The 24,938-nt window shown below is 45.8% G+C and overlaps 2 protein-coding genes across 5 annotated transcripts in view; both read right to left on the reverse strand.

The window, feature by feature from the left end:
• NFRKB (nuclear factor related to kappaB binding protein) overlaps positions 1-12,858 on the reverse strand; it is a 34,543-nt gene extending 21,685 nt beyond the window's left edge. For all 4 annotated transcript variants that reach the window (XM_052661857.1, XM_052661856.1, XM_052661858.1 and 1 more), the window contains exons 1-5: positions 12,769-12,858; positions 10,232-10,443; positions 7,375-7,576; positions 1,330-1,457; positions 505-679 (exon numbers count right to left, since the gene is read on the reverse strand). In XM_052661857.1, the coding sequence (XP_052517817.1) occupies positions 505-679; positions 1,330-1,457; positions 7,375-7,576; positions 10,232-10,366 (640 nt within the window). In that variant the 5' untranslated portion in view covers positions 10,367-10,443; positions 12,769-12,858. The remainder of the gene's footprint in view (positions 1-504; positions 680-1,329; positions 1,458-7,374; positions 7,577-10,231; positions 10,444-12,768) is intronic.
• Positions 12,859-17,382: 4,524 nt separating this feature from the next.
• PRDM10 (PR/SET domain 10) overlaps positions 17,383-24,938 on the reverse strand; it is a 60,157-nt gene continuing 52,601 nt past the window's right edge. The window contains exons 20-22 of the mRNA XM_052661819.1: positions 23,294-23,462; positions 20,100-20,203; positions 17,383-17,645 (exon numbers count right to left, since the gene is read on the reverse strand). Of these exons, the coding sequence (XP_052517779.1) occupies positions 17,448-17,645; positions 20,100-20,203; positions 23,294-23,462 (471 nt within the window). The 3' untranslated portion in view covers positions 17,383-17,447. The remainder of the gene's footprint in view (positions 17,646-20,099; positions 20,204-23,293; positions 23,463-24,938) is intronic.

A 24,938-nucleotide genomic window follows, 5' to 3' on the forward strand; every position in this document is an offset into this window, starting at 1 on the left:
GTAAATCCAACATGGTCTTGGACCCCGGCAGGGGAGACTGGCCAAGTGGTCGTTTGGGTTCAAGATGCCTAAGCCAACAATCGGGAAGCCAGATTCTAGCACTCCCGCCGGACCCCTCCCAGTCAGACTGTAGCTCTGAGGTCATGTAAGCAGCTTGTCCAGGAGAGACATTCACAGTGGTGGGTCACTGTGGAGGCCAGGTCACTACGCCCCTCCTGGGGGGAAGCAGTCCTCTCAAGCAGCCGGCAGAACTAGAGACCCTGTGGCAGGCCCGCGGGCACGCGAGCGCCGAGAGCGCAGTGGTCTGCAGTCACAGCCACCCAGCGGGAGAACTCAGGGGCCAAGAACCAGGGGCTCCAAGCTCTACCACCGGCCCAGACGGACCACAGGGCATAGGCATGGCTTCCTCATCGCAGGGCTGGGGGAACGGTGCCCACCAGCTCCAGGTGGATGAGCAGCAGTGGTGGAGACGGACGCCAGCCCCGGGGGCCCGAGGACACGCACCCTCCTCGTCGGAGGACAGCGCCGTGTCCCCACACTCCTCCTTCACCTCCCGCAGGACCTTCAGGTAGCGCTGCTGGGTGCGCCACTCCCGCTCCTCGGGTGCGCGCGACGGCCAGGGCCGCTTCTGCTGCGACGGGAAGGCGGGGCCGCTCCGCCGAGCCATCTCCAGCAGGTCCTGCAGAGCAGACAGACGGGACGGGGTCCTGGAAGCTTACCCTGGCCGGACCCCCAAGTCCAGGCTTCCTTCTCTTCTTCAACGAGCTCAGTTCCCTCCCTCCGATCACAAAGATACTTGTGGATGAATACGTTCAAATAAACTTGTACTGATTACGGTGTAAAATCCCAAATCGGAGAGCTACTCAACCGAGAATGAGTACTTATACCAAAGTATTATACTTTTACCTAAGTATTTCCACACCGAAACTTACAGGTCCTCTGAGGGCACGACTACCTGACCCTGAGGCCTCTCGCGGCTGGTCCAGACCTAGGGCCACTAAACCTGGCTCCCCTCAGGCAGCCAGACGTGAAACTGAGGACAACCTGGTTCTCTTGCATGACCCACCATGGAACTGAAAGCCACCTCTCTGGGTAAATAAAGAAGCTATGACATTTCATCGATTCTAAGACGTATCCTTTTTTCCTCTGTCCTAACATCTCTGAAATTAGGACACGTCTGAAAATGCACCTTAAAAAGGAAGGGTGCACTTGGCTGTGTTGGGGGTAGATGGGCAGTTTCCTTCCTTGCAGTCTTTCCTTGCTGCCCCGTCTGCCCCTTCAGGTCACCAGGTGCGTGTCTGCGCCGCTCCCGGGAGGGGGATCACTTACACTGCGTGAGGCCAGGATCTGCTTCAGCAGCCGGTGGAAGTACTGCTGCTGGGAGCTGAGGTAGCGCTTGTACTGCGACCGGAAACACAGCTGCCGGTACTTGACCACCTCGGGGTTGAAGTGTCCGTCTGCAGGAACAGGCACATCCACATCAGCGACCATCCACGTGGAGAGGGGATAGCTCTGCACTGACCAGGGGACGGTGTTGGGGGAGGGGAGCCTGTGGACGGCGGGGTGGGTGGGGGTGGGGGTGGGGCAGGCGGTGGGGTGACACAGGAAGCACACACGCCGTGACTCAACTCCCTGAGGCTGTGCAGGAAGCAGCCTGGAACAACCGTCAAGAGCGAGAAGAGTCGCCCTAGAGGCGGCAACATAAAATGAGGCCTGATTAGAGCAACCGTGGGAAACGTCAACTAATGAACATGGGTCAGTTTCATGGGTGTGCATTGTATATAGTTTCTCAACTCTTCTTATGTTTAAAAAATTTCAAGATTGGGATTGACATATAAATACTACTACGTGTTAGAATTGGACATGGAACAACACACTGGTTCCAAACAGGCAAAGGAGTGCATCAAGGCTGTATATTGTCACCCTGCTTATTTAACTTATATGCAGAGTACATCATGAGAAACATTGGACTGGAAGAAACACAAGTTGGAATCGAGATTGCCAGGAGAAATATCAATAACCTTAGATATGCAGATGACACCACCCTTATGCCAGAAAGTGAAGAGGAACTAAAAAGCCTCTTGATGAAAGTGAAAGAGGAGAGTGAAAAAGTTGGCTTAAAGCTCAACATTCAGAAAATAAAGATCATGGCATCCGGTCCCATCACTTCATGGGAAATAGATGGGGAAACAGTGGAAACAGTGTCAGACTATTTTTTTGGGCTCCAAAATCACTGCAGATGGTGACTGCAGCCATGAAATTAAAAGACGCTTACTCCTTGGAAGAAAAGTTATGACCAACCTAGATAGTACATTCAAAAGCAGAGACATTACTTTCACGACTAAGGTCCGTATAGTCAAGGCTATGGTTTTTCCAGTAGTCATGGATGGATGTGAGAGTTGGACTGTGAAGAAGGCTGAACGCCAAAGAATTGATGCTTTTGAACTGTTATGTTGGAGAAGACTCTTGAGAGTCCCTTGGACTGCAAGGAGATCCAACCAGTCTATTCTGAAGATCAGCCCTGGGATTTCTTTGGAAGGAATGATGCTAAAGCTAAAGCTCCAGTACTTTGGACACCTCATGCGAGGAGTTGACTCATTGGAAAAGACTTTGATGCTGGGAGGGATTGGGGGTAGGAGGAGAAGGGGACGACAGAGGATGAGATGGCTGGATGGCATCCCTGACTCGATGGACGTGAGTCTGGATGAACTCCGGGAGTTGGTGATGGACAGGGAGGCCTGGTGTGCTGCGATTCATGGGGTCGCAAAGAGTCGGACACAACTGAGCGACTGAACTGAACTGAATGTGTAAGATAGATAATGAGAAACTTCTGTGTAGTTTGGGGAACTCTACGGATTTGAAGGAGAATAACACAACGAAGAGCAAAAGAGAAAGACAGTCACCACTGCAGCGGTCCAGGTGACGGCCGACAGTGGCCTGGTCCCACCTCATCTCCCCACACCCAGGGCAGAGCTGAGGCCCTAGGAGGCCTACAGACCCTGCTGTGTGGGCCCCATGCCTGGAGGCCTCTTCTTCCACCAGCTTCCCTTCTGCTCCCTCCACCCTGGCCCCACTGGCCTCCACGCTATTTCCCAAGCACACCGTACTTTCCCGAGGCCTTTCTCCTTAGAGTGCCCTCCACCCACCCACAATGTTTCCTGTTAAGACCCAAGGTCTTCACAGCTTGCTCCTCAGATCTTCAACACAGCCTCTGTCCACATGCACCTCATCAGAGAAGCCCTACCCAGCTACCACCCAAGACAGCTCCTCCGTGTCACTCCCAGGCCCACTACCCTTAGTCTCTGCAGTGCCTAACACCAAGACACATTTGCTCATCTGGCATCTTGTTTTCCCCCATTAGAATTAAGAGCATGACTACACCTCCAGAACCCTGAAGAAAGCCGTCTATCAGCTGATCAGTTAAGTAGTGGTTAAGTGAGCAGCAGCAGAGCCCTGAGATGTATTTCAAGGGACAAAGACTAGACTTGCTGACAGCCTGGAGGCTGGGGCAGGAAGAGGAGCGTGGTACCCAGATCCCTTGCCACGGGCGACTGGTACCATCACGGGAGCCGCAGTGAGAGAAGTCTGTTTTGGAATATTAGACTTGAGCAGGGTGCCACAATGTGAACTTAAGAAGACAGATGCAACAGCTAATCTCAGAAAGCGAAAACACGGCATCAAAACGTCTGTTTTTATTCGAACCGCCTTTAATGACATTCCGATGTAATCAACAACAGCAAACACTTAGAACAGCACCTGACACGTAACTGTCATCATATAGGGACCGTGAATATATTAACTCACCCCATCTTCACAACCCCCCTTCCCTGCATAAAAAAGATACCACTACATTCTCACATTACAGAAGAGCCTGAGGCGTGGAGAAATTATATAACTTGTCCAAGGTCACACAGCTAAAAGGGGAAACTGAGTCTGAAAACAGGCCATCCAGCTCCAGAGCTCAAGCTCTCAGCCACCACACTGTAACGCTGTCTGGTGTAGAGAAACAGGGAATTTGACTTTTAAGAAAAGAGGCAAGAGTTTAATGCTAATGATGCTGACATACAGGAACTGGACGAAAATTCTATTTCTTTACCTCTGTGCTTCTCTGATGTGACCTTCCTTCAGTCTTCAGCTTCCCCCACTTTTGATAACCACAACAGACAAATGCTCTATTAAAACAGAATTCTGAGTACATCAAACTAAAGAAAACACATTAAAATCAACTGTTTTTAGTATTGTTAATGTGGTCACTGGAATTTTTTTACCTGAACATGTGGCTCATGTAGTGTTTCTATCGACCGCGCTGAGCCACAGAACAGCAGAAGAAGCAACTACAGCCTTGGGTGAGGTTGCTAAGAGGGCAAAAGAGCCTGGTAGGCGGTGGATTTTATTTGAAGTGAAGGCAAGTGGCAAATATTCTGAAAACTGAAACTCTGAGATGCTCACGCTGGTGGCTGTGTGGAGATGGTGTCTGAAGTAGCCCCAATAAGAGGTCCCAGAGAAGAGCTAGTAGACGGGGGCAGGCAAGTAAGGAGGGAGAGTGGGCCTAATAGCAGAAGCAGAGGCAGGAACAGTGAGTTAATGAGGACTCAGCAGAAAGGGGTATGCTGGAAGGATGTGCAAGGCCCAGGAAGAAGTCGGGAACTGGAGGGCCATAAGTGCAAAGTAGGAAGGTGAAAGTCTCACTTCAGACATCAGACATTATGGTCAAGACATCAGACATTACGGACAGGTTAAGAAGAGAACTGAAAATCATCTGCTGGTCTGCAAATTGCATTTTCACGGAAAAGAAATATGGACCAGAGGGAAAAATGAGCACTGGAACAAGTGGCAAAATAGGAATGTGAGCCACACAGTACCGTAACAGTGTTAAATTTCACACTGATATTCAGAATTTAAATTCAATACAGTATTTTATATATTTCTGAACTTGATCATTTCTGGTTACCTAAGAGAATGTTGGAGAAGGAAATGGCAACCCACTCTGTACTCTTGCCTGGAGAATCCCATGGACGGAGGAGCCTGGTAGGCTACAGTCCATGGGGTGGCAAAGAATCGGACACGACTGAGCGACTTCACTCACTCACTCAAGAGAATGTTCCTGCTTTTCGGAGATGAATGCTGAAAAATTAGGAGTTTTCAAGTGGTTCAGGGAAACTAAAAATAGTGGTAATAAGCACAATAAGGACAAGAAAATAAACGGGGCAAAATGTTAATAGTTGGTGAACCTGGTGAGGAGTACGTGGGTGTCAATTTCAGATTCTTGTCACTTTTCTGTAGATTTGAAGTTTAAAATTTAGAAAGGTGCTGACAGGTGCAGGGGACAGCCCCGCAAGCACTGCAAGCTATGACGTCTTTCCATAAGCTTGGAGAAAAGGGAAAATGACAGATGATGATGAAGGGGACAGATGGTTAAGGACTTTTACAGTGTGAGATCCCTGATCCCATCTACAGACTGAAAAAGAACAAGTACAGCAAATACACACAGTGGAACAACTGCCAAGAAATGAGGTCCCGGAGGAAGCAAAACACGAAAAGAGCAAGAGTGGGGGTCAGCCCTAAACAAAGAAAGGTCCTTCCTCTGAGACAAGTAGGTGAGGGGGCAGCGACCACAGTGAGCTGGAGTGTGGCTACAGGTGGGAAGCTGAGTCCCTGACACATGAGGCTTTCCTCAGAAACAGAAGACCAGGGAGACTGACAAGCACCTGGGCTTAAGAAAAAAAAGGATTCTATTTAAAACATTACCAGGAAAACGAAACCAAAGGTAAGAGAACTGGCAGCAATGCCAACTCGGTCAAGACACATGACCACAACAACCGTGGTGGCGCAGCCATCCTCACCAACACTGGAGCTGAAGCACGATGCAGGACAGTGAGCATCACTGAACTCCCACCTTGGCGTTCCTTGTCTGCATCCTCACCAGAACCATCACTCTGATTTGGAAGCAAGCATGCCAACGTCACAGACAGTCCCTGACATGGCCTCAACCACCAACCAGGCCTACCAGCCCAACTCCCACCTGAGACCCTGGCTTCAGCCACATAAACCCTGGCCAACCAGAGGGGGGAAAGCCTCCTTAATAACCCACCAAAGAAGGGAACACTCATTTGAACCCCTAAGATAATGAGGTATGATATGATAAGCTTTTTCTCTCCAATATTTCTGTAGCTGTCAAACTGTCCAGTTTAGCAGAACTCAAGTGGTGGTGTTTTTCAGGGGCTCCTGCCAAAGCAAAGTCACCCCAGAAAGCAGGAAGGGGAGAAGCACCTTCTGTTCCTCTCCATGGGACAAGGAGCAAAGCAAATGGGGACTTCAGAGTAACCCCAAACCCATTCTGGAATCCCCAGTGTAATTATGGATTCAGGAAAGGATTGGTGGGTGCTAAAACCACTGGGGAAAACAAAGGCTTTTTGAAAATAAGATTATCACATGGTCCCTAAATACGACCCTATGGATTGCATATTAATTACAGTGGGAAAAAGGTGCCCTTACAGTCAGTAGGCCCGGCAGACACCACAGAACCAAGTGATCAGAAGCAAGACTGACATCACATGCCCCCTGTGGGGGTGGGGTGGGGGGATGAAATTTCCCATTTCCTTTCTTGGCAAAATGTTTAACCCAAATTTATATCCTGAGGAAGCAACATGGTAACTCCCCAGAAAGCAAGACATTTTACAATTCAAGTGTCCTGGGCTTGCCGCAAATGTATTTTGAAAGACAAGGGAAAAAAGGTCCTAGATTCAGGGAGCTGAGAGACAGGAAATCCACACACAGCACACACAAACCATGAGCACAACCTGGATTTAAAAGTTGACCATAAAGGACACTGAACCACTGGGAAAATCTGAACAAGGGCTACTATGCTATTCCTGTTCACTGTGAAGTTTCTTGGGTGTGGTATTAACACTGTGATTATGTGGAAGGATGTCTTTGCTAAGAGACACACTATATGCTGAAGTGCCTGGTGGTAAAGTATTAACTTTTCTGCAGAAAAAAAGTGTGTGGGCATCACACACACATACACATGTGTGATAAACCAAACAGTAAACTGTTTTTAGTGAGTTCTGAAGACTAGTCATAAAGGGTGTCCTCAAGATGCTAATAATGTTTTGCTTCTTAATCTCAGTGGTGGCTACACAGCTGGGTTCATATAACAAATCAATGAGCAACACCTATGATTTATGCTTCCTATTAAGTGAAACTCTTTTATTTAAAAAAAGAACAGCCTAGGCAGCAAAGTGCTTCCGGAAACCACTTGATTGAGTGGACAGTGTCTGCACATAAAAGCACAGTAACGCGAAAGGAGTACACACAGAACGGGGCGTGTTCCCACCCCCATGCCTCTAAAGACAAGACTGTGGGGCTACACACCTCGGAAGAGCTTTTGGGCGATGTGCAGAGGGTTCCCAAAGCGGAAGTTCTCCCCACTGAACAGGGCGAGGATGAGCTGATTCTGCTGCTCCATGCTGTCTTCAGGAAAGAGGGGCAGAAACTGCTGGAGATGCTCACGCTGCGAGTCGCTCAGCACTTCCTGCCACGTTGAGAGGCTGACTACATCAAAGAAGATCTCGGGCTAGGAGAATCAGAAAAGGCAGGAGGAAAGCAAACGAGAAAAAAAAAACAAAGTTTTTAAGTTTTCTGCACATAAGTGGTAAAATATACATAACATGAAATCTATCATTCTGTCCATCTTAGGGTGTATGGTTCAGTTGCGTTAAGTACATTTACAATGTTGTGCAACCATCAACATCATCCAAGTTTTTATGTTTTTTAAACAAACTAAAATTTCACTGATCTTTATTCAATTCTGAAATCTTGAGAGATTTGTCAGGAATGCCCTGGCAGGCCAGTGGTTAAGACTTCGTGCTTTCACTGCTGGGGCCCGGGTTCAACCCCTGGTTGGGAAACTAATATACCAAAAGCCGCACAGGACAGCGAAAACAAAACAAAACAAAACTTGAGAGATCAGTAAAGATTACATATAAACCTCAATCTTATACCCAGCAGTAAATAATAATCCTCAGGAAAATGAGCTCAGCAGAGAGAATCTCATTTAGAAACCACTTCTGCCAACAGGGGATAGGATGGTGAACATCTCAGTTCAGCTCAAGATGAGGGGCAGAAAAAGCCCACGTGGGAGGCGAGAACTCGAAGAGCTGAGGGCATCTGCTGAGAACCCAAAGCAGCAGAACCAGGTCTGTTCTCCACTCACCAGTTATGTACAGGACACATCCTAAGTGCTGTGTGCTAAGATGGACAAGTGCATATACCGCCTGGCGGGAGAGCAATTAAACAAGCTATTGCAATGGAGTGGAAGTTTACCTGTGAGTACACGGGAGAAGCACACCTCCCAGACTTACGGTCTCGGAGAACACCTTTCATACAAAGTGACATCTAAGGCGGCAAGGGATAAGAGGAAAATGTGCTGAGGCAGAAGGGTTAAAAACCCAGAGTAATAAAAGATTACTACAAAACAAAAGACAGCAGCGACCTTTAGGGGCAATAGCGAGGGAGAAGAGGAGAGTCGGCATTCAAGTGGGGGCTCCACAGGTGTTTTATTACTGCTTAAACTCCATATATATGTGCGTGCGCTTTATATATTCTTACGTGAGACACCTTTCACTGTTTAATTAAAAAAAAAGTTCAGAGGACTTTCCTGGCGGTCCATCAGCTAAGACTCCGCTCCACCCTAAATAAGACCCAGTTCAACCAAGTAAATAAATAAACAAACAGAAGTCCAGGCAACATCAAGAAGCGCAAGAAGAAAGAGGGCAAGGGAAGCAGCAGACAGTAAGACAGGAGCGAGGGACCTAGGAACACGGTGAGTACTTGTCACTTTATCCTAAATGACAAGGACAAACAATAGGGAGACACTGAAGGGTGTAAGCAGGAGAGAACCGAGAAATCAACCACCTGCAGGCGTCTCAGCAGGCAGGCAGCACAGCACCTCCGGCTCCCTAAGACCTCCCCGCACAAACCTACTTCTGCACACCACGTTACTAGTGGCATCTCAGCGTCTGGCATAGAGCAGGTACTTAGGTAAAACAAGTGCTTGCTGGCTGCCTGAACGACATACAGAGGTTTACTTGAAAGAGCATGTAAAGAAAACATGGATGGGAAAGACATATACCAAGTTCAGTAGCTATTACTTTGGGAAAGGAGGCAATACAGGCAAAATGGTGGCTTTAATTTTATCTACAGTTTTTAACATATGATGAAAGAAAAACCTGAACCAAATATGACTAAATGAAAGTATCTCCCCAAATCGAATGCATGGATGTTGACCGTATGATACTCTATACCTGTCCATATATTTGAACTTTGGCAAAATAAACAAATAAACACATGTTTCAGTGTACCTAGTGCCTTGCACATAATAAGCTACTAAATAAATGGTAGCCAATGATGACTGCACAGCTCAACTGTGAAAAGTGGTCACAAGCACACTATTAATACTACCTCAAGAAATGAACTATTAATTGACTAGAAAGCTGGTTACCTTATGGACAGATAATGTATGCATTCTGTATCGTGATTCACAACTTGGGTAAACATCTAATATAAAAGATACACATAATTCTGTCCTTAAATATAAAACTTCTTGGGACTGCTCTGGCGGTCCAGTGGATAATAAGACTCTGCTTCCACTGCCAGTGGTGCAGGTTCAATTCCTGCTTGGGGAACTCAAGACTCCGCAGGCTGAGCGGCCAAATAATTAAAAAAAAAAAAAAACCTAGCGAACTGTTGAAAATTGTCTTGTTAGAAACTCCAGTACTTTGGCCACCTCATGCGAAGAGTTGACTCATTGCTGGGAGGAATTGGGGGCAGGAGGAGAAGGGGACGACAGAGGATGAGATGGCTGGATGGCATCACTGACTCAATGGACGTGAGTCTGAGTGAACTCCCGGAGTTGGTGATGGACAGGGAGGCCTGGCGTGCTGCGATTCATGGGGTCGCAGAGAGTCGGACATGACTGAGTGACTGAACTGAACTGAAAATATGGCTTATGCCATATTATCAAGTGAATACGTCATTAAACATGTAGAATGCAGCTTATACTTTCTTCCTTAATCAGAATATTAAACCGATTTACACTTAAAACATCGCTCTGGTTGCAATGTAGAAAATCAGAAAGAAGGGAGCACAAAATCCTGAAAACCTGCACAGTGTAGAAAAGACTGCAGAGAAGAACTCAGAAGGAAACAGCGGTGTGGATGTCACTACTCACGTCCTCCAGAAGGTCCTCAGGCAGACTAACCCTGGTGCCCCCCAGGAGGCAGTCCTCCATGATCCGCGAGCCTTGGCCATCCCCACACGGGCCCAGTTCCAAGGGATCCGTCAGCATGTGGTCCAAGGAATCCATTGTTTACGTTCCACAGGTTAAGCTAGACAAATCTGTGCAGTCAGACCATGAGACACAAAGGCAGAAATCCCAGGGATCTGTTGACACAAATATTCCTTCACAAAATATCCAACCCAGAAAATATTCAATCTCTAATTTCTTCTTTTACCTTATCCTTAAACCCTTTTTACCTTATCCTTAAACCCTAACCTCTGCTAAACAGCTCTTCTCCCTCCCTCTCACCATATCCTCATCAGAATTTCACATCTTATCCAGTAGGTCTCCCCCAATACTCAGAACAGTTCTGCAGCAACTCCCCAGTCAACAGAATTTCTTATACCTTCATTTTACACACAAGCAAAATGAGACTTACAGATTAACCGGTAACTAGATCGAGTCCACCATTTAGGCTTCCCTGAGAGACTAACACTTTCACTACTTTGGGGGCCTCCTTGGTGGCTCAGATGGTAAAGAATTTGCCTGCAATGCAAGACTGACCTAGGTTTTGATACCCAGGTCAGGAAGATCCCCTGGAAAAGAGAATGGCTACCTACTCCAGTCTCTTGCTTACAGAATTCCACGGACGGAAGAGCCTGGTAGGTTACAGTACACGGGGTCACAGAGAGTCAGACATGACTTAGCGACCAACACCTGAAATCTCTCAACACTAAAATAGTTTACTTAATATTGTTTTTTAAGCAACTCTTTGTTGTTCCTTCACAAAAGAATTGACTGAAAATCCAGAGACTAGTGAAGTTCAGAAAGTAACACTAAGTTACTTAATGAGGGCCTATTAAGTGCCAGGCCTTTCATGTACCTGATTTAATTCTTATAAGTGTGCAAGATAGGGTTATTGTATCTGCACTACAGATACTAAAACCGAGGATCAGAATAGATAAGCAACTTGCCCAATCCCAGAGATAGGACTGAAATTCAGGTGTGCATGACAGCAAATCCATGTTCTTAACACTAAAAGACAGTGGCCAATGCACTTCAGTTGGTCCAGCTGATATGTATAACCATGTAAATATAATGCTATTTTTCTCCTTCCTGTAATAAGTGAACACTGTTGGCTACCTTTAGAAACATACATACGAAAATTTTTTCAGAGAGCATCTCATAAGGCTGAGGCCATAGTTATTAACAACTGGTCCAAGGGGAGGCTGAACTCAGCCACTCTACAAACATTTGCTAAATCCCTTCTCCAACTCTGATTCCTACCAAATGGAAAGGAATAAAAACAGATTTAATAAACACCAAACTCCTAGTCTCATCTCAGCGACTCTGAGCACATCTTACCTAACCAGCTATCAATTTCCTTACTTAAGATGAAGAGGAGCAGGACCTGGTCCTCTGGTCCTCTCTACAGTTATTTCCAATCCTGGAAGCCTGCAGTGAATCATTTCCAGATGGATGCATTTATATAACTTAATGCAGTCATGTAATGACTTCTCATTCTGAAAAACTCTCAAAAGATAAAGAGCAGGCCTGGAATATTACTGTTAAAACAAGCACCTTTCCGCTAATCATTTCAAGTAATCTGGAAGAGATGTCAGATGTACATAATGATACAGTGGAAAGACTCTTGTGCAAAGCAGCTGCGTGGTCCCCTATGGGACTATGTCCTATCATCCTTCACTACACGATGAAGGACGGCATCTTGAACACTTCTGATGCCTAAACTACCGACACCGGTGAGAAAGCACATGGCATTTGCCTTTAACAAAACTTTAGAAACAAAACAAACAAAAAAAAAGTAGATGCAACCTGATGCTCAGAATAAAGCCCTCTTACCAGAACTGGCACCGAAGACGGTAACAGCTGCAGAGTTTTACCTGACTCTTAGGAGAACCACCTGTTTCTCAAACTGCTCACCAGTTTCTTCAATTACACTGAACGGATCGCTAAATGTAATCTATCCGAGTGGCAACCTTTGCCCTGCAACTCTTCTTTAGAGAATCTCAAAACACAAAAAAGCAGGGAGCTGCCAAAGGGTCAGGACCCCGGAAGCCAAGGGGTTTTTTTAGGGTTTTTAACTCTTGCGGCGTCCTGCACTGCTTGACCAACCAGGAAGGCCTTTCTCCCCAAGGCCCTTCCTCTGCACCTGGGAGAACATTCCTTCCCGGCCCCTCCCCAACACAGAAGTTAAACCCCAGGCTCTGGCCGCGGCAGCCGCCCGCTTCAAACTGCAAACCCCTCCAGAGCCCCCAGGCCCGGGTCCCGCGCCACCTCCGCGCCCATGGCCCCTCCCCCACACCGCGCTAACCCTAACCCCCACCCACCCAGGCCGCCCAGCTCCCACCGCGCCCGCTCCCCTGCCTCGAGCCCGAGGGAGCAGCGACCCTCGGACACCCGACCGCTTGTTTCCTTCCCTTCTCCCCACACAACACTTTAACGCTTTCGCCACCCCGGCCCTCCCTCACCTGCGCCGCGGGAGCGGGTCTCGTAACCCGCCGCACGTCTCAGCCCGCGGGCTCCCGGACCGGACGCGCTCGCTCCCGCAAGGCGTCTCGGTGCGCGCACGCTCCGGGGTCGGGCGGCGGAAGGGGCGGGTCTGCGCGGGGCGGGGCCGGAGGTGCCGGGGCGGGGCTCGGAAGGCAAACAGCCTGTAGTGCCGAGAGCCCTCAGGGCTGGACCTTAGAGGGCTGCTGTCTGGCTCGTTGATCGCACTAGACTTACAAGTGTCCGGAGGGCGAACCGGGTGTGGCCAGTCTTTACCTGGCGCGAGCTGAAGCTCCGGAGCACGAGTGAGGGAATGCAGTTTTATTAGCTAACGTTTGCAGAGCGCAATATCCTCCTCCTGGCACCTGAGCACTTTCCATCCAAGAATCTTTGTACCAGCCACGTGGTGCGCTGTTAGCTCCTATTTTGTGATTTCTCAAGTTTCATCGAGAATGCTGATCAGAGCCTGTGCCGCTCCAACTAACCCCGGCGTGGCCCCAGTTCTCTCTCCCATCCCTGGATCCTCGACGTCCGGAAAGAAAGTACACACACATTTAAAATACATTTTAAATCAAACTGGATAGCCTTCTCTCTATTACTATACTTTCTCTCAACTATTCTCGATAGTTAAGAACCTAGGCCCCTTTCTTCTAACTCACTAGGTTTTATTTTGAACGGCTTCGAACTTTTTACTACACAGCTACTTCCAATCAGTTGTTCAGGGACCATCCTCTGTTATCTGCATAGAAATATGTCAGACAAGCTGGCAGGCCAAACTAGTGTTCCTCCCTGCTTGGAAAATACTGGTTTCCAAACAAAGCCAGTCTCTGTTCCCTTGTTGACTGCACGCCTGCCTCTTCAGTTCAGTTCAGTTCAGTTGCTCAGTCGTGTCCGACTCTGCAACCTCCTGAATTGCAGCATGCCAGGCCTCCCTGTCCATCACCAACTCCCCGAGTTCACTCAGACTCACGTCCATCGAGTCAGTGATGCCATCCAGCCATCTCATCCTCTGTCGTCCCCTTCTCCTCCTGCCCCCAATCCCTCCCAGCATCAGGGTCTTTTCCAATGAGTCAACTCTTCGCATGAGGTGGCCAAAGTACTGGAGTTTTAGCTTCAGCATCATTCCTTCCAAAGAAATCCCAGGGCTGATCTCCTTCAGAATGGACTAGTTGGATCTCCTTCCAGTCCAAGGGACTCTCAAGAGTCTTCTCCAACACCACAGTTCAAAAGCATCAATTCTTCGGTCCTCAGCCTTCTTCACAGTCCAACTCTCACATCCATACATGACCACAGGAAAAACCATAGCCTTGACTAGACGGACCTTAGTCGGCACAGTAGTGTCTCTGCTTTTGAATATGCTATCTAGGTTGGTCATAACTTTTCTTCCAAGGAGTAGGCGTCTTTTAATTTCATGGCTGCAGTCACCATCTGCAGTGATTTTGGAGCCCCCAAAAATAAAGTCTGACACTGTTTCCACTGTTTCCCCATCTATTTCCCATGAAGTGATGAGACCAGATGCCATGATCTTTATTTTCTGAATGTTGAGCTTTAAGCCAACTTTTTCACTCTCCTCTTTCACTTTCATCAAGAGGCTCTTTAGTTCCTTTTCACTTTCTGCCATAAGGGTGGTGTCATCTGCATATCTGAGGTTATTGATATTTCTCCCAGCAATCTTGATTCCAGCTCGTGCTTCTTCCAGCCCAGCATTTCTCATGATGTACTCTGCCCCTTAGATTGCTGGGAGGGGTCTGGAATTACACACCACCAAGTAAAAGGGCAGGGGAACAACGTTCCATATTGTCATCCATAAATTCCCAGACATTGTGTCTCTGACCACACCAGGGTAAACTAAAGAGTCAAAACAATGTAAGCTGTACTATTAAAAAAAAAAAAGTAACTATCAGAAGCTCTTGTATTTTGTACACATACAAACAAGAAGGATGTTTATTAAAAAAAATATTTATTAATTTTTACACCTGCTGAGTAGCACAAGACTATTAACACTATAACTCACTGAATGTACATAAATGTTCACATTTAAATAACAGGGTAGGGTCAACATTTCCAACCTGTGGGTCAGCTTCAGCATCTCATGAAGTGCTTTTTAGCCCTACATGTCTTAAGAGTTTTTTGAAAGTATAATTCCAAATCAGAAAACAATTCAAGAAGACCAAAACAATAGATTTTTCCAGAAGAACAGAAAGTTTACATGATGAAATATCTGTTTATGTGGGCACAAACCAAACAGTAAAAATGTAAAATCTGTATGTAACCTACTCCAAAATTTCCACACTGCACTGAAGGCTACAGTGCCAGTGTGTCCTAGGAGAGACCACAGTATAAACAGTGGCAACAAAATTTTTTTTTCAAATTGAGTCTTAGATGGCTTACCATCTGCCATCTCTTCAAATCCAAGTCCTTTTCAAAATCCATTACCTTAAAATAAATGTGAATACCTGATCTTAAAGCAAAGTTGTTTGGCTCAACTGCCACACCTGCATCTCTGGTTGATAATATACAAATTATCAATAGTTCTAGAGTCCTTACTTTCTCCACATAAGGACAAAAAAAAAAGAGGAAAAAAACTTCGATGGGAAAGAAACAGAAGTCCTTCCACAATATTTTTTCTCTTCTGTGTATTTTAAAACTTGAAATAGCTGGCATAAAATGAACATTCCATTCAATGATCGTTTTCCATCTTAGTCAATAAGTTATACCTGAGGGGAGGGAGGTACATTGCTGGTTCAAATAAAAAAGGAACCCAACAGGGCCAAAAAACTAAACTGGACCTTTGGGAAAGCCCGATACTCTTTACCTCGCAAATCTTTTGAGGCTGGACACTAGGGCATTTGTAATCATCACAGTGGAGGACTGTGGGGCTCAGGATCTCTACATTGTGACACACAGTCTGTATTTCCTGTTGAAAACATCAGCATTACCTCTTTGTTACCAAAGAAACAGAGTCCGTTTTCATTTTCCACACGACTACCTAAGAACTCTCAGGTTCTCTTAGCGCCTAAATTTTCAGGGCTAACTACATGAATGAGGTCTCAGGAATAAAGTGCAAAATCTACATATTAGTAAAGTTACTTCAATAGAATGGTTTACTTTTCAGAAAGGTATCTTTACCATAAAGAAGCTACTATACTTCTTAATTTGTAGAGCCAGTTTTTACCCAGAAATGTAAATAAAATAAATTAGTTATTTGAAACTGAAGGTCAGTCTTCCTGTTCTGGAATGATAAATTCTACCATTTCCATAATTATTCTAAAAATGTATGTCACAAAAAGTTGTTAAAATACATACTGGTTTCTGCAATGTTTTCTGTGCACAACCGGAATGTACAGTAAAAAGAAGGGAAATACCTTCCCCCACTGAATTCATAGCTACTAAGACTCCCAAACAGGAACAATGATAAGAAAAACTATCACTGAGGCAGAATTTTCTCCCTCTCCCAACTAACAATGTAATATGAAGATTGGGTTTCTTCTAGATCCCTTATAATTGCCCTAACAGACATTATAAATGGTCCCACCTTTAAAAATTTTTCCCCAAGGTGTGAAGTTAGTTATCTTACCAAAAGGCCCAGATGAACTGCAATATATTTAAAGTGTTAGGAAATAAGGAGGACCACCTTTCCATCCAACCTGAAAGAATGTTCATTTTAAGACAGTATTGGAAGGACTAAAATACACTGCACGCTGTGAGGGAGGGTTGCAGGTACGCCTGGGAAGAGCAAGGGCTCGCCTGTTTATCAATGAGTGGTAAACGGATCCTGAAAGGCAGGATGAGGTCTCAGTGCTTCTCACTCTCTGTATAGTTGCTTTAGCCATTTTCCTTGATACTGTCATCTCCAGTATCTCCTTCATACAAGTTCAACCAGAGAATAGGAGGCCAAGCTTTAAGGTGGGAGTTTAAATTCTGCTCACATCAAGCAACCTTTCCTTGTACAGGGAGTCCACAGTTGCGGAGTAATAAAGTAAGATCTGTCAGAACACGAGGTTCTGACCTAATCTGCTAAGGACCAGGGTCTGTGCAAAGCACTACCAAGAGCCCAAAAGCGCTTTTCCCCAAAATGGCAAGTTTTTTAAAAATCAGTAGTAAGAAAAATTTAGATGACAGTTTTTCCTTCAGATAATCATAAGGTTTCATCATTGTAATTTTCATATTCAGTGGGCTCCCTTTGTTAAATTATTGAAAATGCAAACTCACAAGAAGAAGCAGTTCTGACCTAATATGCGCCTACAAAATGCCCCTTTGCCTTTGGTGCTGTGGCTTGGGATTAAGAAGCCCAGTGGCCGTGGACTTGGTACATCCTTTCTCCACCTTTGGTACAATACAATACATCACTTAATATTTCCACAAAGGAAAAGTAAGGCTTATCCATGTGTTAAAAAACCAGTTCAAGAGCAAGGCAAAGTTTTTCCATCTTGAAATCTGAATGACCTCCATCCCATGGCGGGAACTCCTAGGGTTTGAAGAGTCCACTTGGTAAAGATGATCTTGATAAAATAAGCCCTGGTGAGGATTGAAACTGTGATTTCCAAACTCTTGAGTGAATGATAAATCTTAAAAAGGAGTTGTAAGTGCCAGAAGCTTCCAGACATATGAATAAGAAAAGACATGATGTGACTGCTTGATTCTGGCTTGAGGGTAGGAGTTAGGGTTTAGTGATGTGCACTTCGCTGTTCCCATTCCCGTTGGTGGTGGTTGTGATGATGTACTGGGTGGGCTGTTGGCTGGTGGTCTGGGGGTCCAAGTCACTGTGTGCAGCTGGCTGAACCTGGACTCCTCCAGAGAGAGCAGATGCTTGCTTTTCCTCCAATTCTGATTGACTTTCTGATAACACATAATGACCCTAGAGCAGGAAGAAAAGGATCTTTAGAAATCTGAGGCCAGATGTCGGAGTGAGAGCCACGGTGGGGGGCGGAGGAGAGAAGGAATATGCAAAGAAATGTTATAAGGGGAACCCAAATAGGCATCTATGGGGGGAGATGGCTTACCTAAGTCCTTTCGGGGGATGATTCAGCCACAGAAGTAGACTACAAAGATGACTTAAAGGAGGACCTTAGTTGTCCTACCAATTGAGAGTGAGAAACATCAGGTACAGAAATTTGCACCATGATCGTAACCTACCTGGCAAAGGAAATGTGCTATATATTGTCCCTAAGAATTTAGAAATTCATAAAATAAGGTGACCGTATCAATTAATGTCTAAAGGTGAATACAAAATGGATCAAAGAAGAGATAGTTAAATTATCCTTAAAGAGGCAGAATGACCCCCACCCCACGTCAAGATCAATGGTTCCCAGAGTTCAGAATTTGAAAGACCCAGCAAAATTAAAGTAAGAATTAATGTTCCCAAATTTTAATTTGCCAAGTGAAATCATTTTTTAAATGCTGCTGTCAAATGAGAGACATTTTACAGCAGAACAGGAAGAACACAGTCTTAGAATACTAAGTCCTTGGCATTGAATAAAATTTGACTTTATGAAGACATACACTGTCTTAATTTTTCCTCATTTTTCCCTCTGATGATGAAAAACATCTCCATGTCAGCTACCTTAACATTTTTAAAGAAAACATGTGTCTGTCAGAAGGAAGATTGGTCAACTATATAGACTGAAAGAGAAAAAAGGCACAGAGGAAAACTGATAGCAGCCTTTCCAAGGACTGTCCGGAGAGAAAGCCACAGCCAAATATGAATTTGATTTATCTGGAACATATGTTCTGAATCCATGCTCATCACAGCAACTCTCTGATCAGCATTTAGTTTCCCGAATGGGTCTTTCTCTAGCTGGAGGGGGCTGGTTCTCAACCAAGGGTCCATGGACACCTAAGTGGTTCATAGGTGGGCTGTAGATAATCTATGACCAAAACTGTACATTAAACTTGTTTGTGTGTATACTGTTGTTGTTTAGTCGCTCAGTCGTGTCTGACTCTCTTGCGACCCCATGGACTGTAGCCCACCAGGCTCCTCTGTCCATGGGATTTCCCAGGCAAGGATACTGGAGTGTGTTGCCATTTCCTTCTCCAGGGGATCTTCCTGACCCAGGGATTGAACTCGAGTCTTCTGCACTGGCAGGCGGATTCTTTACCACTGAGCCACCAGGGAAGCCCCGTGTATACTGTGGCAGGGCCTAAAAAGAGTCAGTAAGTCCTTGTGGGACTCACAAAAAAGAGCAAAAATTTCACTCATCATGCCAAGGAGACCATTCCATTTTACATTAGTTACTGTTTCCATGACAAAAGTGTTACTCCAGAGTTATACAACTCTCCTCAGTCTAGTTAATATGAATTCATGTGCTGAGAAATGGGTGAGCTCTTGGTGTGATTTGGGAAAAAAAAAAAAAAAAAAAGCCAGGTTTCTGAGGCCACTAAACTACCCTGTTACACACTGAGGACTCTTGGGCAGTAATCAGTCTTCCCCTGGGCACATCTCAATATCCCAGGCTAGTTAAGAATATCTTTCTTAATTTAAATTTACACATGCTGTCTTCCAGAGGCAGGCCAGAAGAACCCAGTGAGGATAAAAACAAAGGTAGCAGGTGCAATACAACAAAATAATTTATGGCAGGGAATTCCCTGGCAGTCCAGTCAGTATGACTCTGTTCTCATAACAGAGGGTATGGATTCCTGGTCAGGGAAGAATTTCATAACACATTCATTATATTATTCTCTCCCTACTTGAGGATCAACAATCATGAAGACTCATATACTTTCTAAGAAACACATGAAAAGATGATCATTTATCTACATATATCTATATGTATGGGCTTCCCTAGTGGCTCAGTGGTAAAAGAATCTGCCTGCCAATGCAGGAGATGCAGGTTCCATCCCTGGATCAGGAGGATCCCCTGGAGAAGGAAACGGCAACCACTCCAGTATGCTTGCCTGGAGAATCCCATGGACAGAGGAGCCAAGCAGGCTACAATCCACAGGGTCACAAAAGAGTCACACATGACTTAGTGACTCAACAACAACACAAGAAATACATATATGGATCCAGAAGGTTCACTGTAGTTATTAATTGAATAGATCTTTCTCGAGTATTTGCTATAGCCCAGCCTCCTGTGCAAGACATTAAGGATAATAAAGACTAGGACCCAGCTTTTGAGGAATTCATTGCCTACTAGGAAAAGATGGTGAACCAATAATTAAAATAAGCTGTGCTATTTTACCACAGATACTATGGGAAAACAGAAGACATACTTCTAACTCAGATAGGAAGAGTCTGGAAGAAGAGTTTGGGAGGAGGGCGGGGTTGGTGCAGCATGGGAAACAGAAAAACCCTCCAAGCAGCACAGCTTACCGGAGTGACCGCCTTCACTTGGCCAGTGGTGACCGGAGTTGCCACACCACTGTCTGTAATCACAAACTGACCTGGGGGAAGTGTCATCATTTGAATCTCTGATGCTGAAAAACAGGAAAGAACCACAGTTCGGTGGTCTCAGATTTCAATACAAGTGGTAAAAACAAATATCTCACCAGTGACCACTTTCCCTCCTGAGTCATTTTCCACGGGTTTGCTTGCTCTCAGAGTCTTGTGTTGATGTGATTAGATAATACAAGGAGACAATCCATTAATTTTGAAAACTGGTAAATTAAGGAGATGAGCCAAATATCTAAAGCATCTATCCTGCCATTCCTGTGCAAATTATACCCCACAATAACCTGACAGTTAATATAAAATTGTTTTCATTATGGAAGTTTCCTAGCAGTAAGTGTATAAAGGATGATAGAATCAATGGACTTCCCTAGTGGTCCAGTGGGTAAGACTCTGCTCTCCCAATTCAGGGGGCCCGGGTTCAATCCCTGGTCAGGGAACAAGGTCCCATGTGACGCAATTAAAAGATCCCGTGTGCTCCAGCTAAGACCTGATGCAGCCAAGTACATAAATGTTTATTAAAAAAGAAGAAGAGTGGGATAGCATCAGAACAGCACATCTCTGCAGTGCCTAATGAAATGGCGGGGTAAAGGAAACAGACAAGCGTCACATGCCTCCTGATGGAGGTATATATCAACAGCTATGGCGTGTTTGGGGGGAAAAAAACCAGAACCTGATCTGATCAAGCCTCTAGATATAACTGCCCATCTATAGGAAATAAAAGAGACAGAGGGAAGCATCTTAAATGACAATACAGAGATGTCAACAGCAAAATCCAGAAGGGAACACAAGTGACCCAGTTTCTTCAACATGTTAACTGCAACTTAGGAGAAAGAAAAAGAACACATATACTAAATGAAACTGAACAGACATGATCGATGGCAATGTATGGCCCTTATTTGGAACCCAATTTGAAAAACCAACTGTTAAAACATTTATGAGACAGTCACAGAAATATGAACCCCGGATATTTGACGGTATTAAACAATTACTGTAATTTATTTTTAGGTGTGATAATGACACTGGAGTTGTGTTTTTTTGTTTTCACTGCCTTGATTTTAGAGATAGATAATAACATTTATGGATGAAATGATATGGGTGATATTATATAGTTGGAGGACTGGGAGAGAATGACAGTGGGTACATATCAAACAAGGATGCCCATGAGCTGGTAAGTGCTGAAGCTAGATAGCTGGTACAGGGGAGTTCATTACTGTTCTCTGTGTGTGTGTGTGTGTTTCTGTGTTTATATATATGGTTTTGGGGGGTTTTTCCCCCCGCATTGTGCACCTTGTGTGATCTTAGTTCCTCAACCAGGGGTCGAGCCCACACCCTTCACGGTGAAAGCGCCAAGTCCGAACCACTGGACTGCCAGGGAATTTCCTATTTTTGTATATTTTAAACTTTTTTTTTTCCAAATAAGAAATTTCAGATCGTTTCACCAGGCTAGAATGCTAGTTCTTACTATGACCACCATGACTGTCGACATCATTCCACATTCTTCTCACCGGAATGAAACTGAGTGTAAATGTCAGTCTATTTACCAGGATTACTGGGATTCATCATGAGGAGGAGTCCTTCCCTGACACACACTAGGGCAGATTGTAAAGATAACTAAACAGTAGCATTTGAGCCTGTCTCCACACCAAATCTACGTAACACAGCCTAAGATCAATCACAGCAAGATGGACCCCAAAACAAAGTCAGTAGTAAGACAGAGACCAACAGAGCCCCTGCTCTCCTAGCTCCTGCTATGGAGCTCTTAACAGTTACTATTCCTGTTCCTTCCATTCCTCAGTGATAACGGCCTCATGCTTTTCAGCTGACACCCAAAGCTCTGTCCCCACCAAGATTTCTACTTGTTCTGACCTTTGGCAGCCAGTCCAACTGCTTCTGGTAACACTAACCTCAGGGTTTTGAAATCAGCTACTCATATATCTGTCTCCACCTGATGCGAAGAGCCGACTCACTGGAAAAGACCCTGATGCTGGGAAAGATTGAGGGTAGGAAGAGAAGGGGACGACAGAGGATGAGATGGTTGAATGGCATCACCGACTCAATGGACATGAGTTTGAGCAAATTCCGGGAGTTGGTGATGGACAGGGAGGCCTGATATGCTGCAGTCCACGGGGTTGCAAAGAGTCGGACACGAATGAGTGACTGAATAACAATGAGATAACAGTGGGAGAAGGCGATGGCACCCCACTCCAGTACTCTTGCCTGGAGAATCCCATGGACTGAGGAGCCTGGTGGGCTGCAGTCCATGGGGCCGCGAAGAGTCAGACACTACTGAGCAACTTCCCTTTCACTTTTCACTTTCATGCATTGGAGAAGGAAATGGCAACCCACTCCAGTGTTCTTGCCTGGGGAATCCCAGGGACGGAGGAGCCTGGTGGGCTGCCGTCTATGGGGTCGCACAGAGTCAGACATGACTGAAGTGACTTAGCAGTAGCAGCAACAGTTTCTTTGAGCCCAAGACTATCTGGTGAGGATGAGCAGCACAGTGTGCTGGTTTAGAGTGTAAACTTGCACCCAAGCTGCCTGGGTTCTAGTCCTCTGTTTAGTAGCTATGCTCCTTGGATGAGTTACTCTGTGTCCAAACTGCCTTATCTATAAAATGCAAGTACTGATACCTTATCTAGGAGGCTGCTGTGGATATTAGATGTGATATAGATTCAGTTTAGAATCCTTCCTGGCACACAGTAAGAGCTTAATGAAACTTGGTTAGCATGATTATTGTGTGGTGTTACTTTGAAAGTCAGTATTCATTTTTTGTACACACAGGGCCTCGCACAGTGATTGATATATACACCTTCAATAAACATGGCTAGAAGAGATGAATCATGACCTCAAATCCTAAATGCAGCTACTGTACTACTTAAACCACCTGCCTACACTTGCTGCAGCAATATTCCTGACTTCTCAGAAAAATGTCATTTTGGGGTGGCCCTGACATCAGACGCTGCGTGAATCGTGAAACTCATCGGAGTACAAGCTCCACAGAGTGTAGAAAATGGCTAATGAACCTTTAATCCAGAAAATCGATGATAAAGCCGATGAAATTCCTCCCTGTAGCTGCAGGTTCCCCACCTGCACCCTGGAGCCCCAGCCTTACTTACAGTAGCCACGGAAGGAATTCCAGGTGTTGGGGAGGTACGTGTGCTGGACCGTGGAGCCCTGGGGAGGCTGCTGGAGGGCCTGGCCCTGTGAGGAGCTACCTGCGACGTGCGAGGGGCTGAGCCCCTGCTGAGACTGCTGTGGGGAGGGACTCAGCGGCTGCCCAGCCACCTGGAGAGAAAGAGAGTGGGATGCGTGAACTGTCAACTCGTTGCTGAAGAAAATAAATCATGCTCGCAGGAATTGTAACGCTGAACGCAGAACTGTTAAAATAGTAAATTTTATTCTTGACTGCACCATATTGCATGCGGAATCTTAGTTCCCCGACCTGGGATTGAACTCATGCCTCCTGCAGTGGAAGCGTGGAGCCTTAACCACTTGACCGCCAGGGAAGTCCCTAAAATTAGACCTATTTTAAATAAGAACAGAATTAATGAAAAGCAATCATAACTATGAAATCCTAATTACCTTCAAAAGGATGATTATCTACAAGGGCATCCAAAGACTTAATTGTTAGAAAAGTAGATGAATGGAAGTATAATTATCTTCAATGCATAGGTTTTAAAAAAAAAACCTAAGAAGCTCAATGACTTTCCTGTGTCACAAAGCTAACCTGGAACACAAACTGAAGTTGATCCCAGAAGTTGGAATCTCCACTTCCGTGCACTAGATACCCCCCAGTTAGTGGAGATAGACACAGGGACCCATTCTGTCTACAGGATAAACCCCCCACCCCCCACTACCACTGTCTGCCACTCAAGTCGTCCACACTTCAGTTCCAAACCACCCTCCTGGCCTTGTTTCCAAGCACGATTTCCTGTCACTAAGATACCACATCACAATTTATAGACACACCACAATTTCTCATGTCTGTGTCTGTCTCACTCATTCCCCCCGTATCTTTCTCACAATGAGAGCATATTCAGATCATACAACCTCCCCCAGTTACCATGTCAAAATCATACCCTCCTCCAAGACCTAACCACTTCTACATGATTTTCCTTGATTCCCTGCCAAGTACCATCTTTCCCTCCACTGAGTTCCCCTAACCTAATGCCATGTCTACGTCGTCATCAGACGTGGGCAAGAGGCACCCTGTAGGGATGCTGGCTGGCCCTTCTCACGTGAGGCCTCCTGGACTTTGGAAATGGCCCTGTACCTGCTTCCAGGACCCACACATGTCTCTCCTCTGAGCATGGCCTCCCGTAGGGGTCCTATCTCCCACCCAGGGCTCCTCTAACTGTATTCAGGCACCTGAAACCAATGAGATGGCCTGGATTGCCAACTGCAGGGGTGTGGATGGAGCTGAGACACATGGGCTGAGGTGTCCACACAGTACAGAGGCCCCATGAGTGCAAGAAGGAGCTTGGGTGAGGAGAAGGGGGCAGCAGGCAGCCTCTGCTTCCCACAGGAAGATAGAACAGCCACCTCATCCCGACAAGGGACTCTGAGGAGCCTGTCCTGGCCCTCCAGCCTCTGGTTCCTTTGAGAAACGCAAAAGCGTGATGTTAGTGCACCTGAGAAACTCATGGCCCCTTGTGGAAAGAGGCTGCCTGTCTTGGGCTGGGACAAGTCATCAGAAACCTTACACTAAAAGGAGGGGAGGGGCAATCAGACAGCAAGCAGCAGAGGCCTCCTCCCCCCCCG

The sequence above is a fragment of the Budorcas taxicolor genome, chromosome 25 (assembly GCF_023091745.1).
Source record: "Budorcas taxicolor isolate Tak-1 chromosome 25, Takin1.1, whole genome shotgun sequence".
NCBI classification, from domain to species: Eukaryota; Metazoa; Chordata; class Mammalia; order Artiodactyla; family Bovidae; genus Budorcas; species Budorcas taxicolor.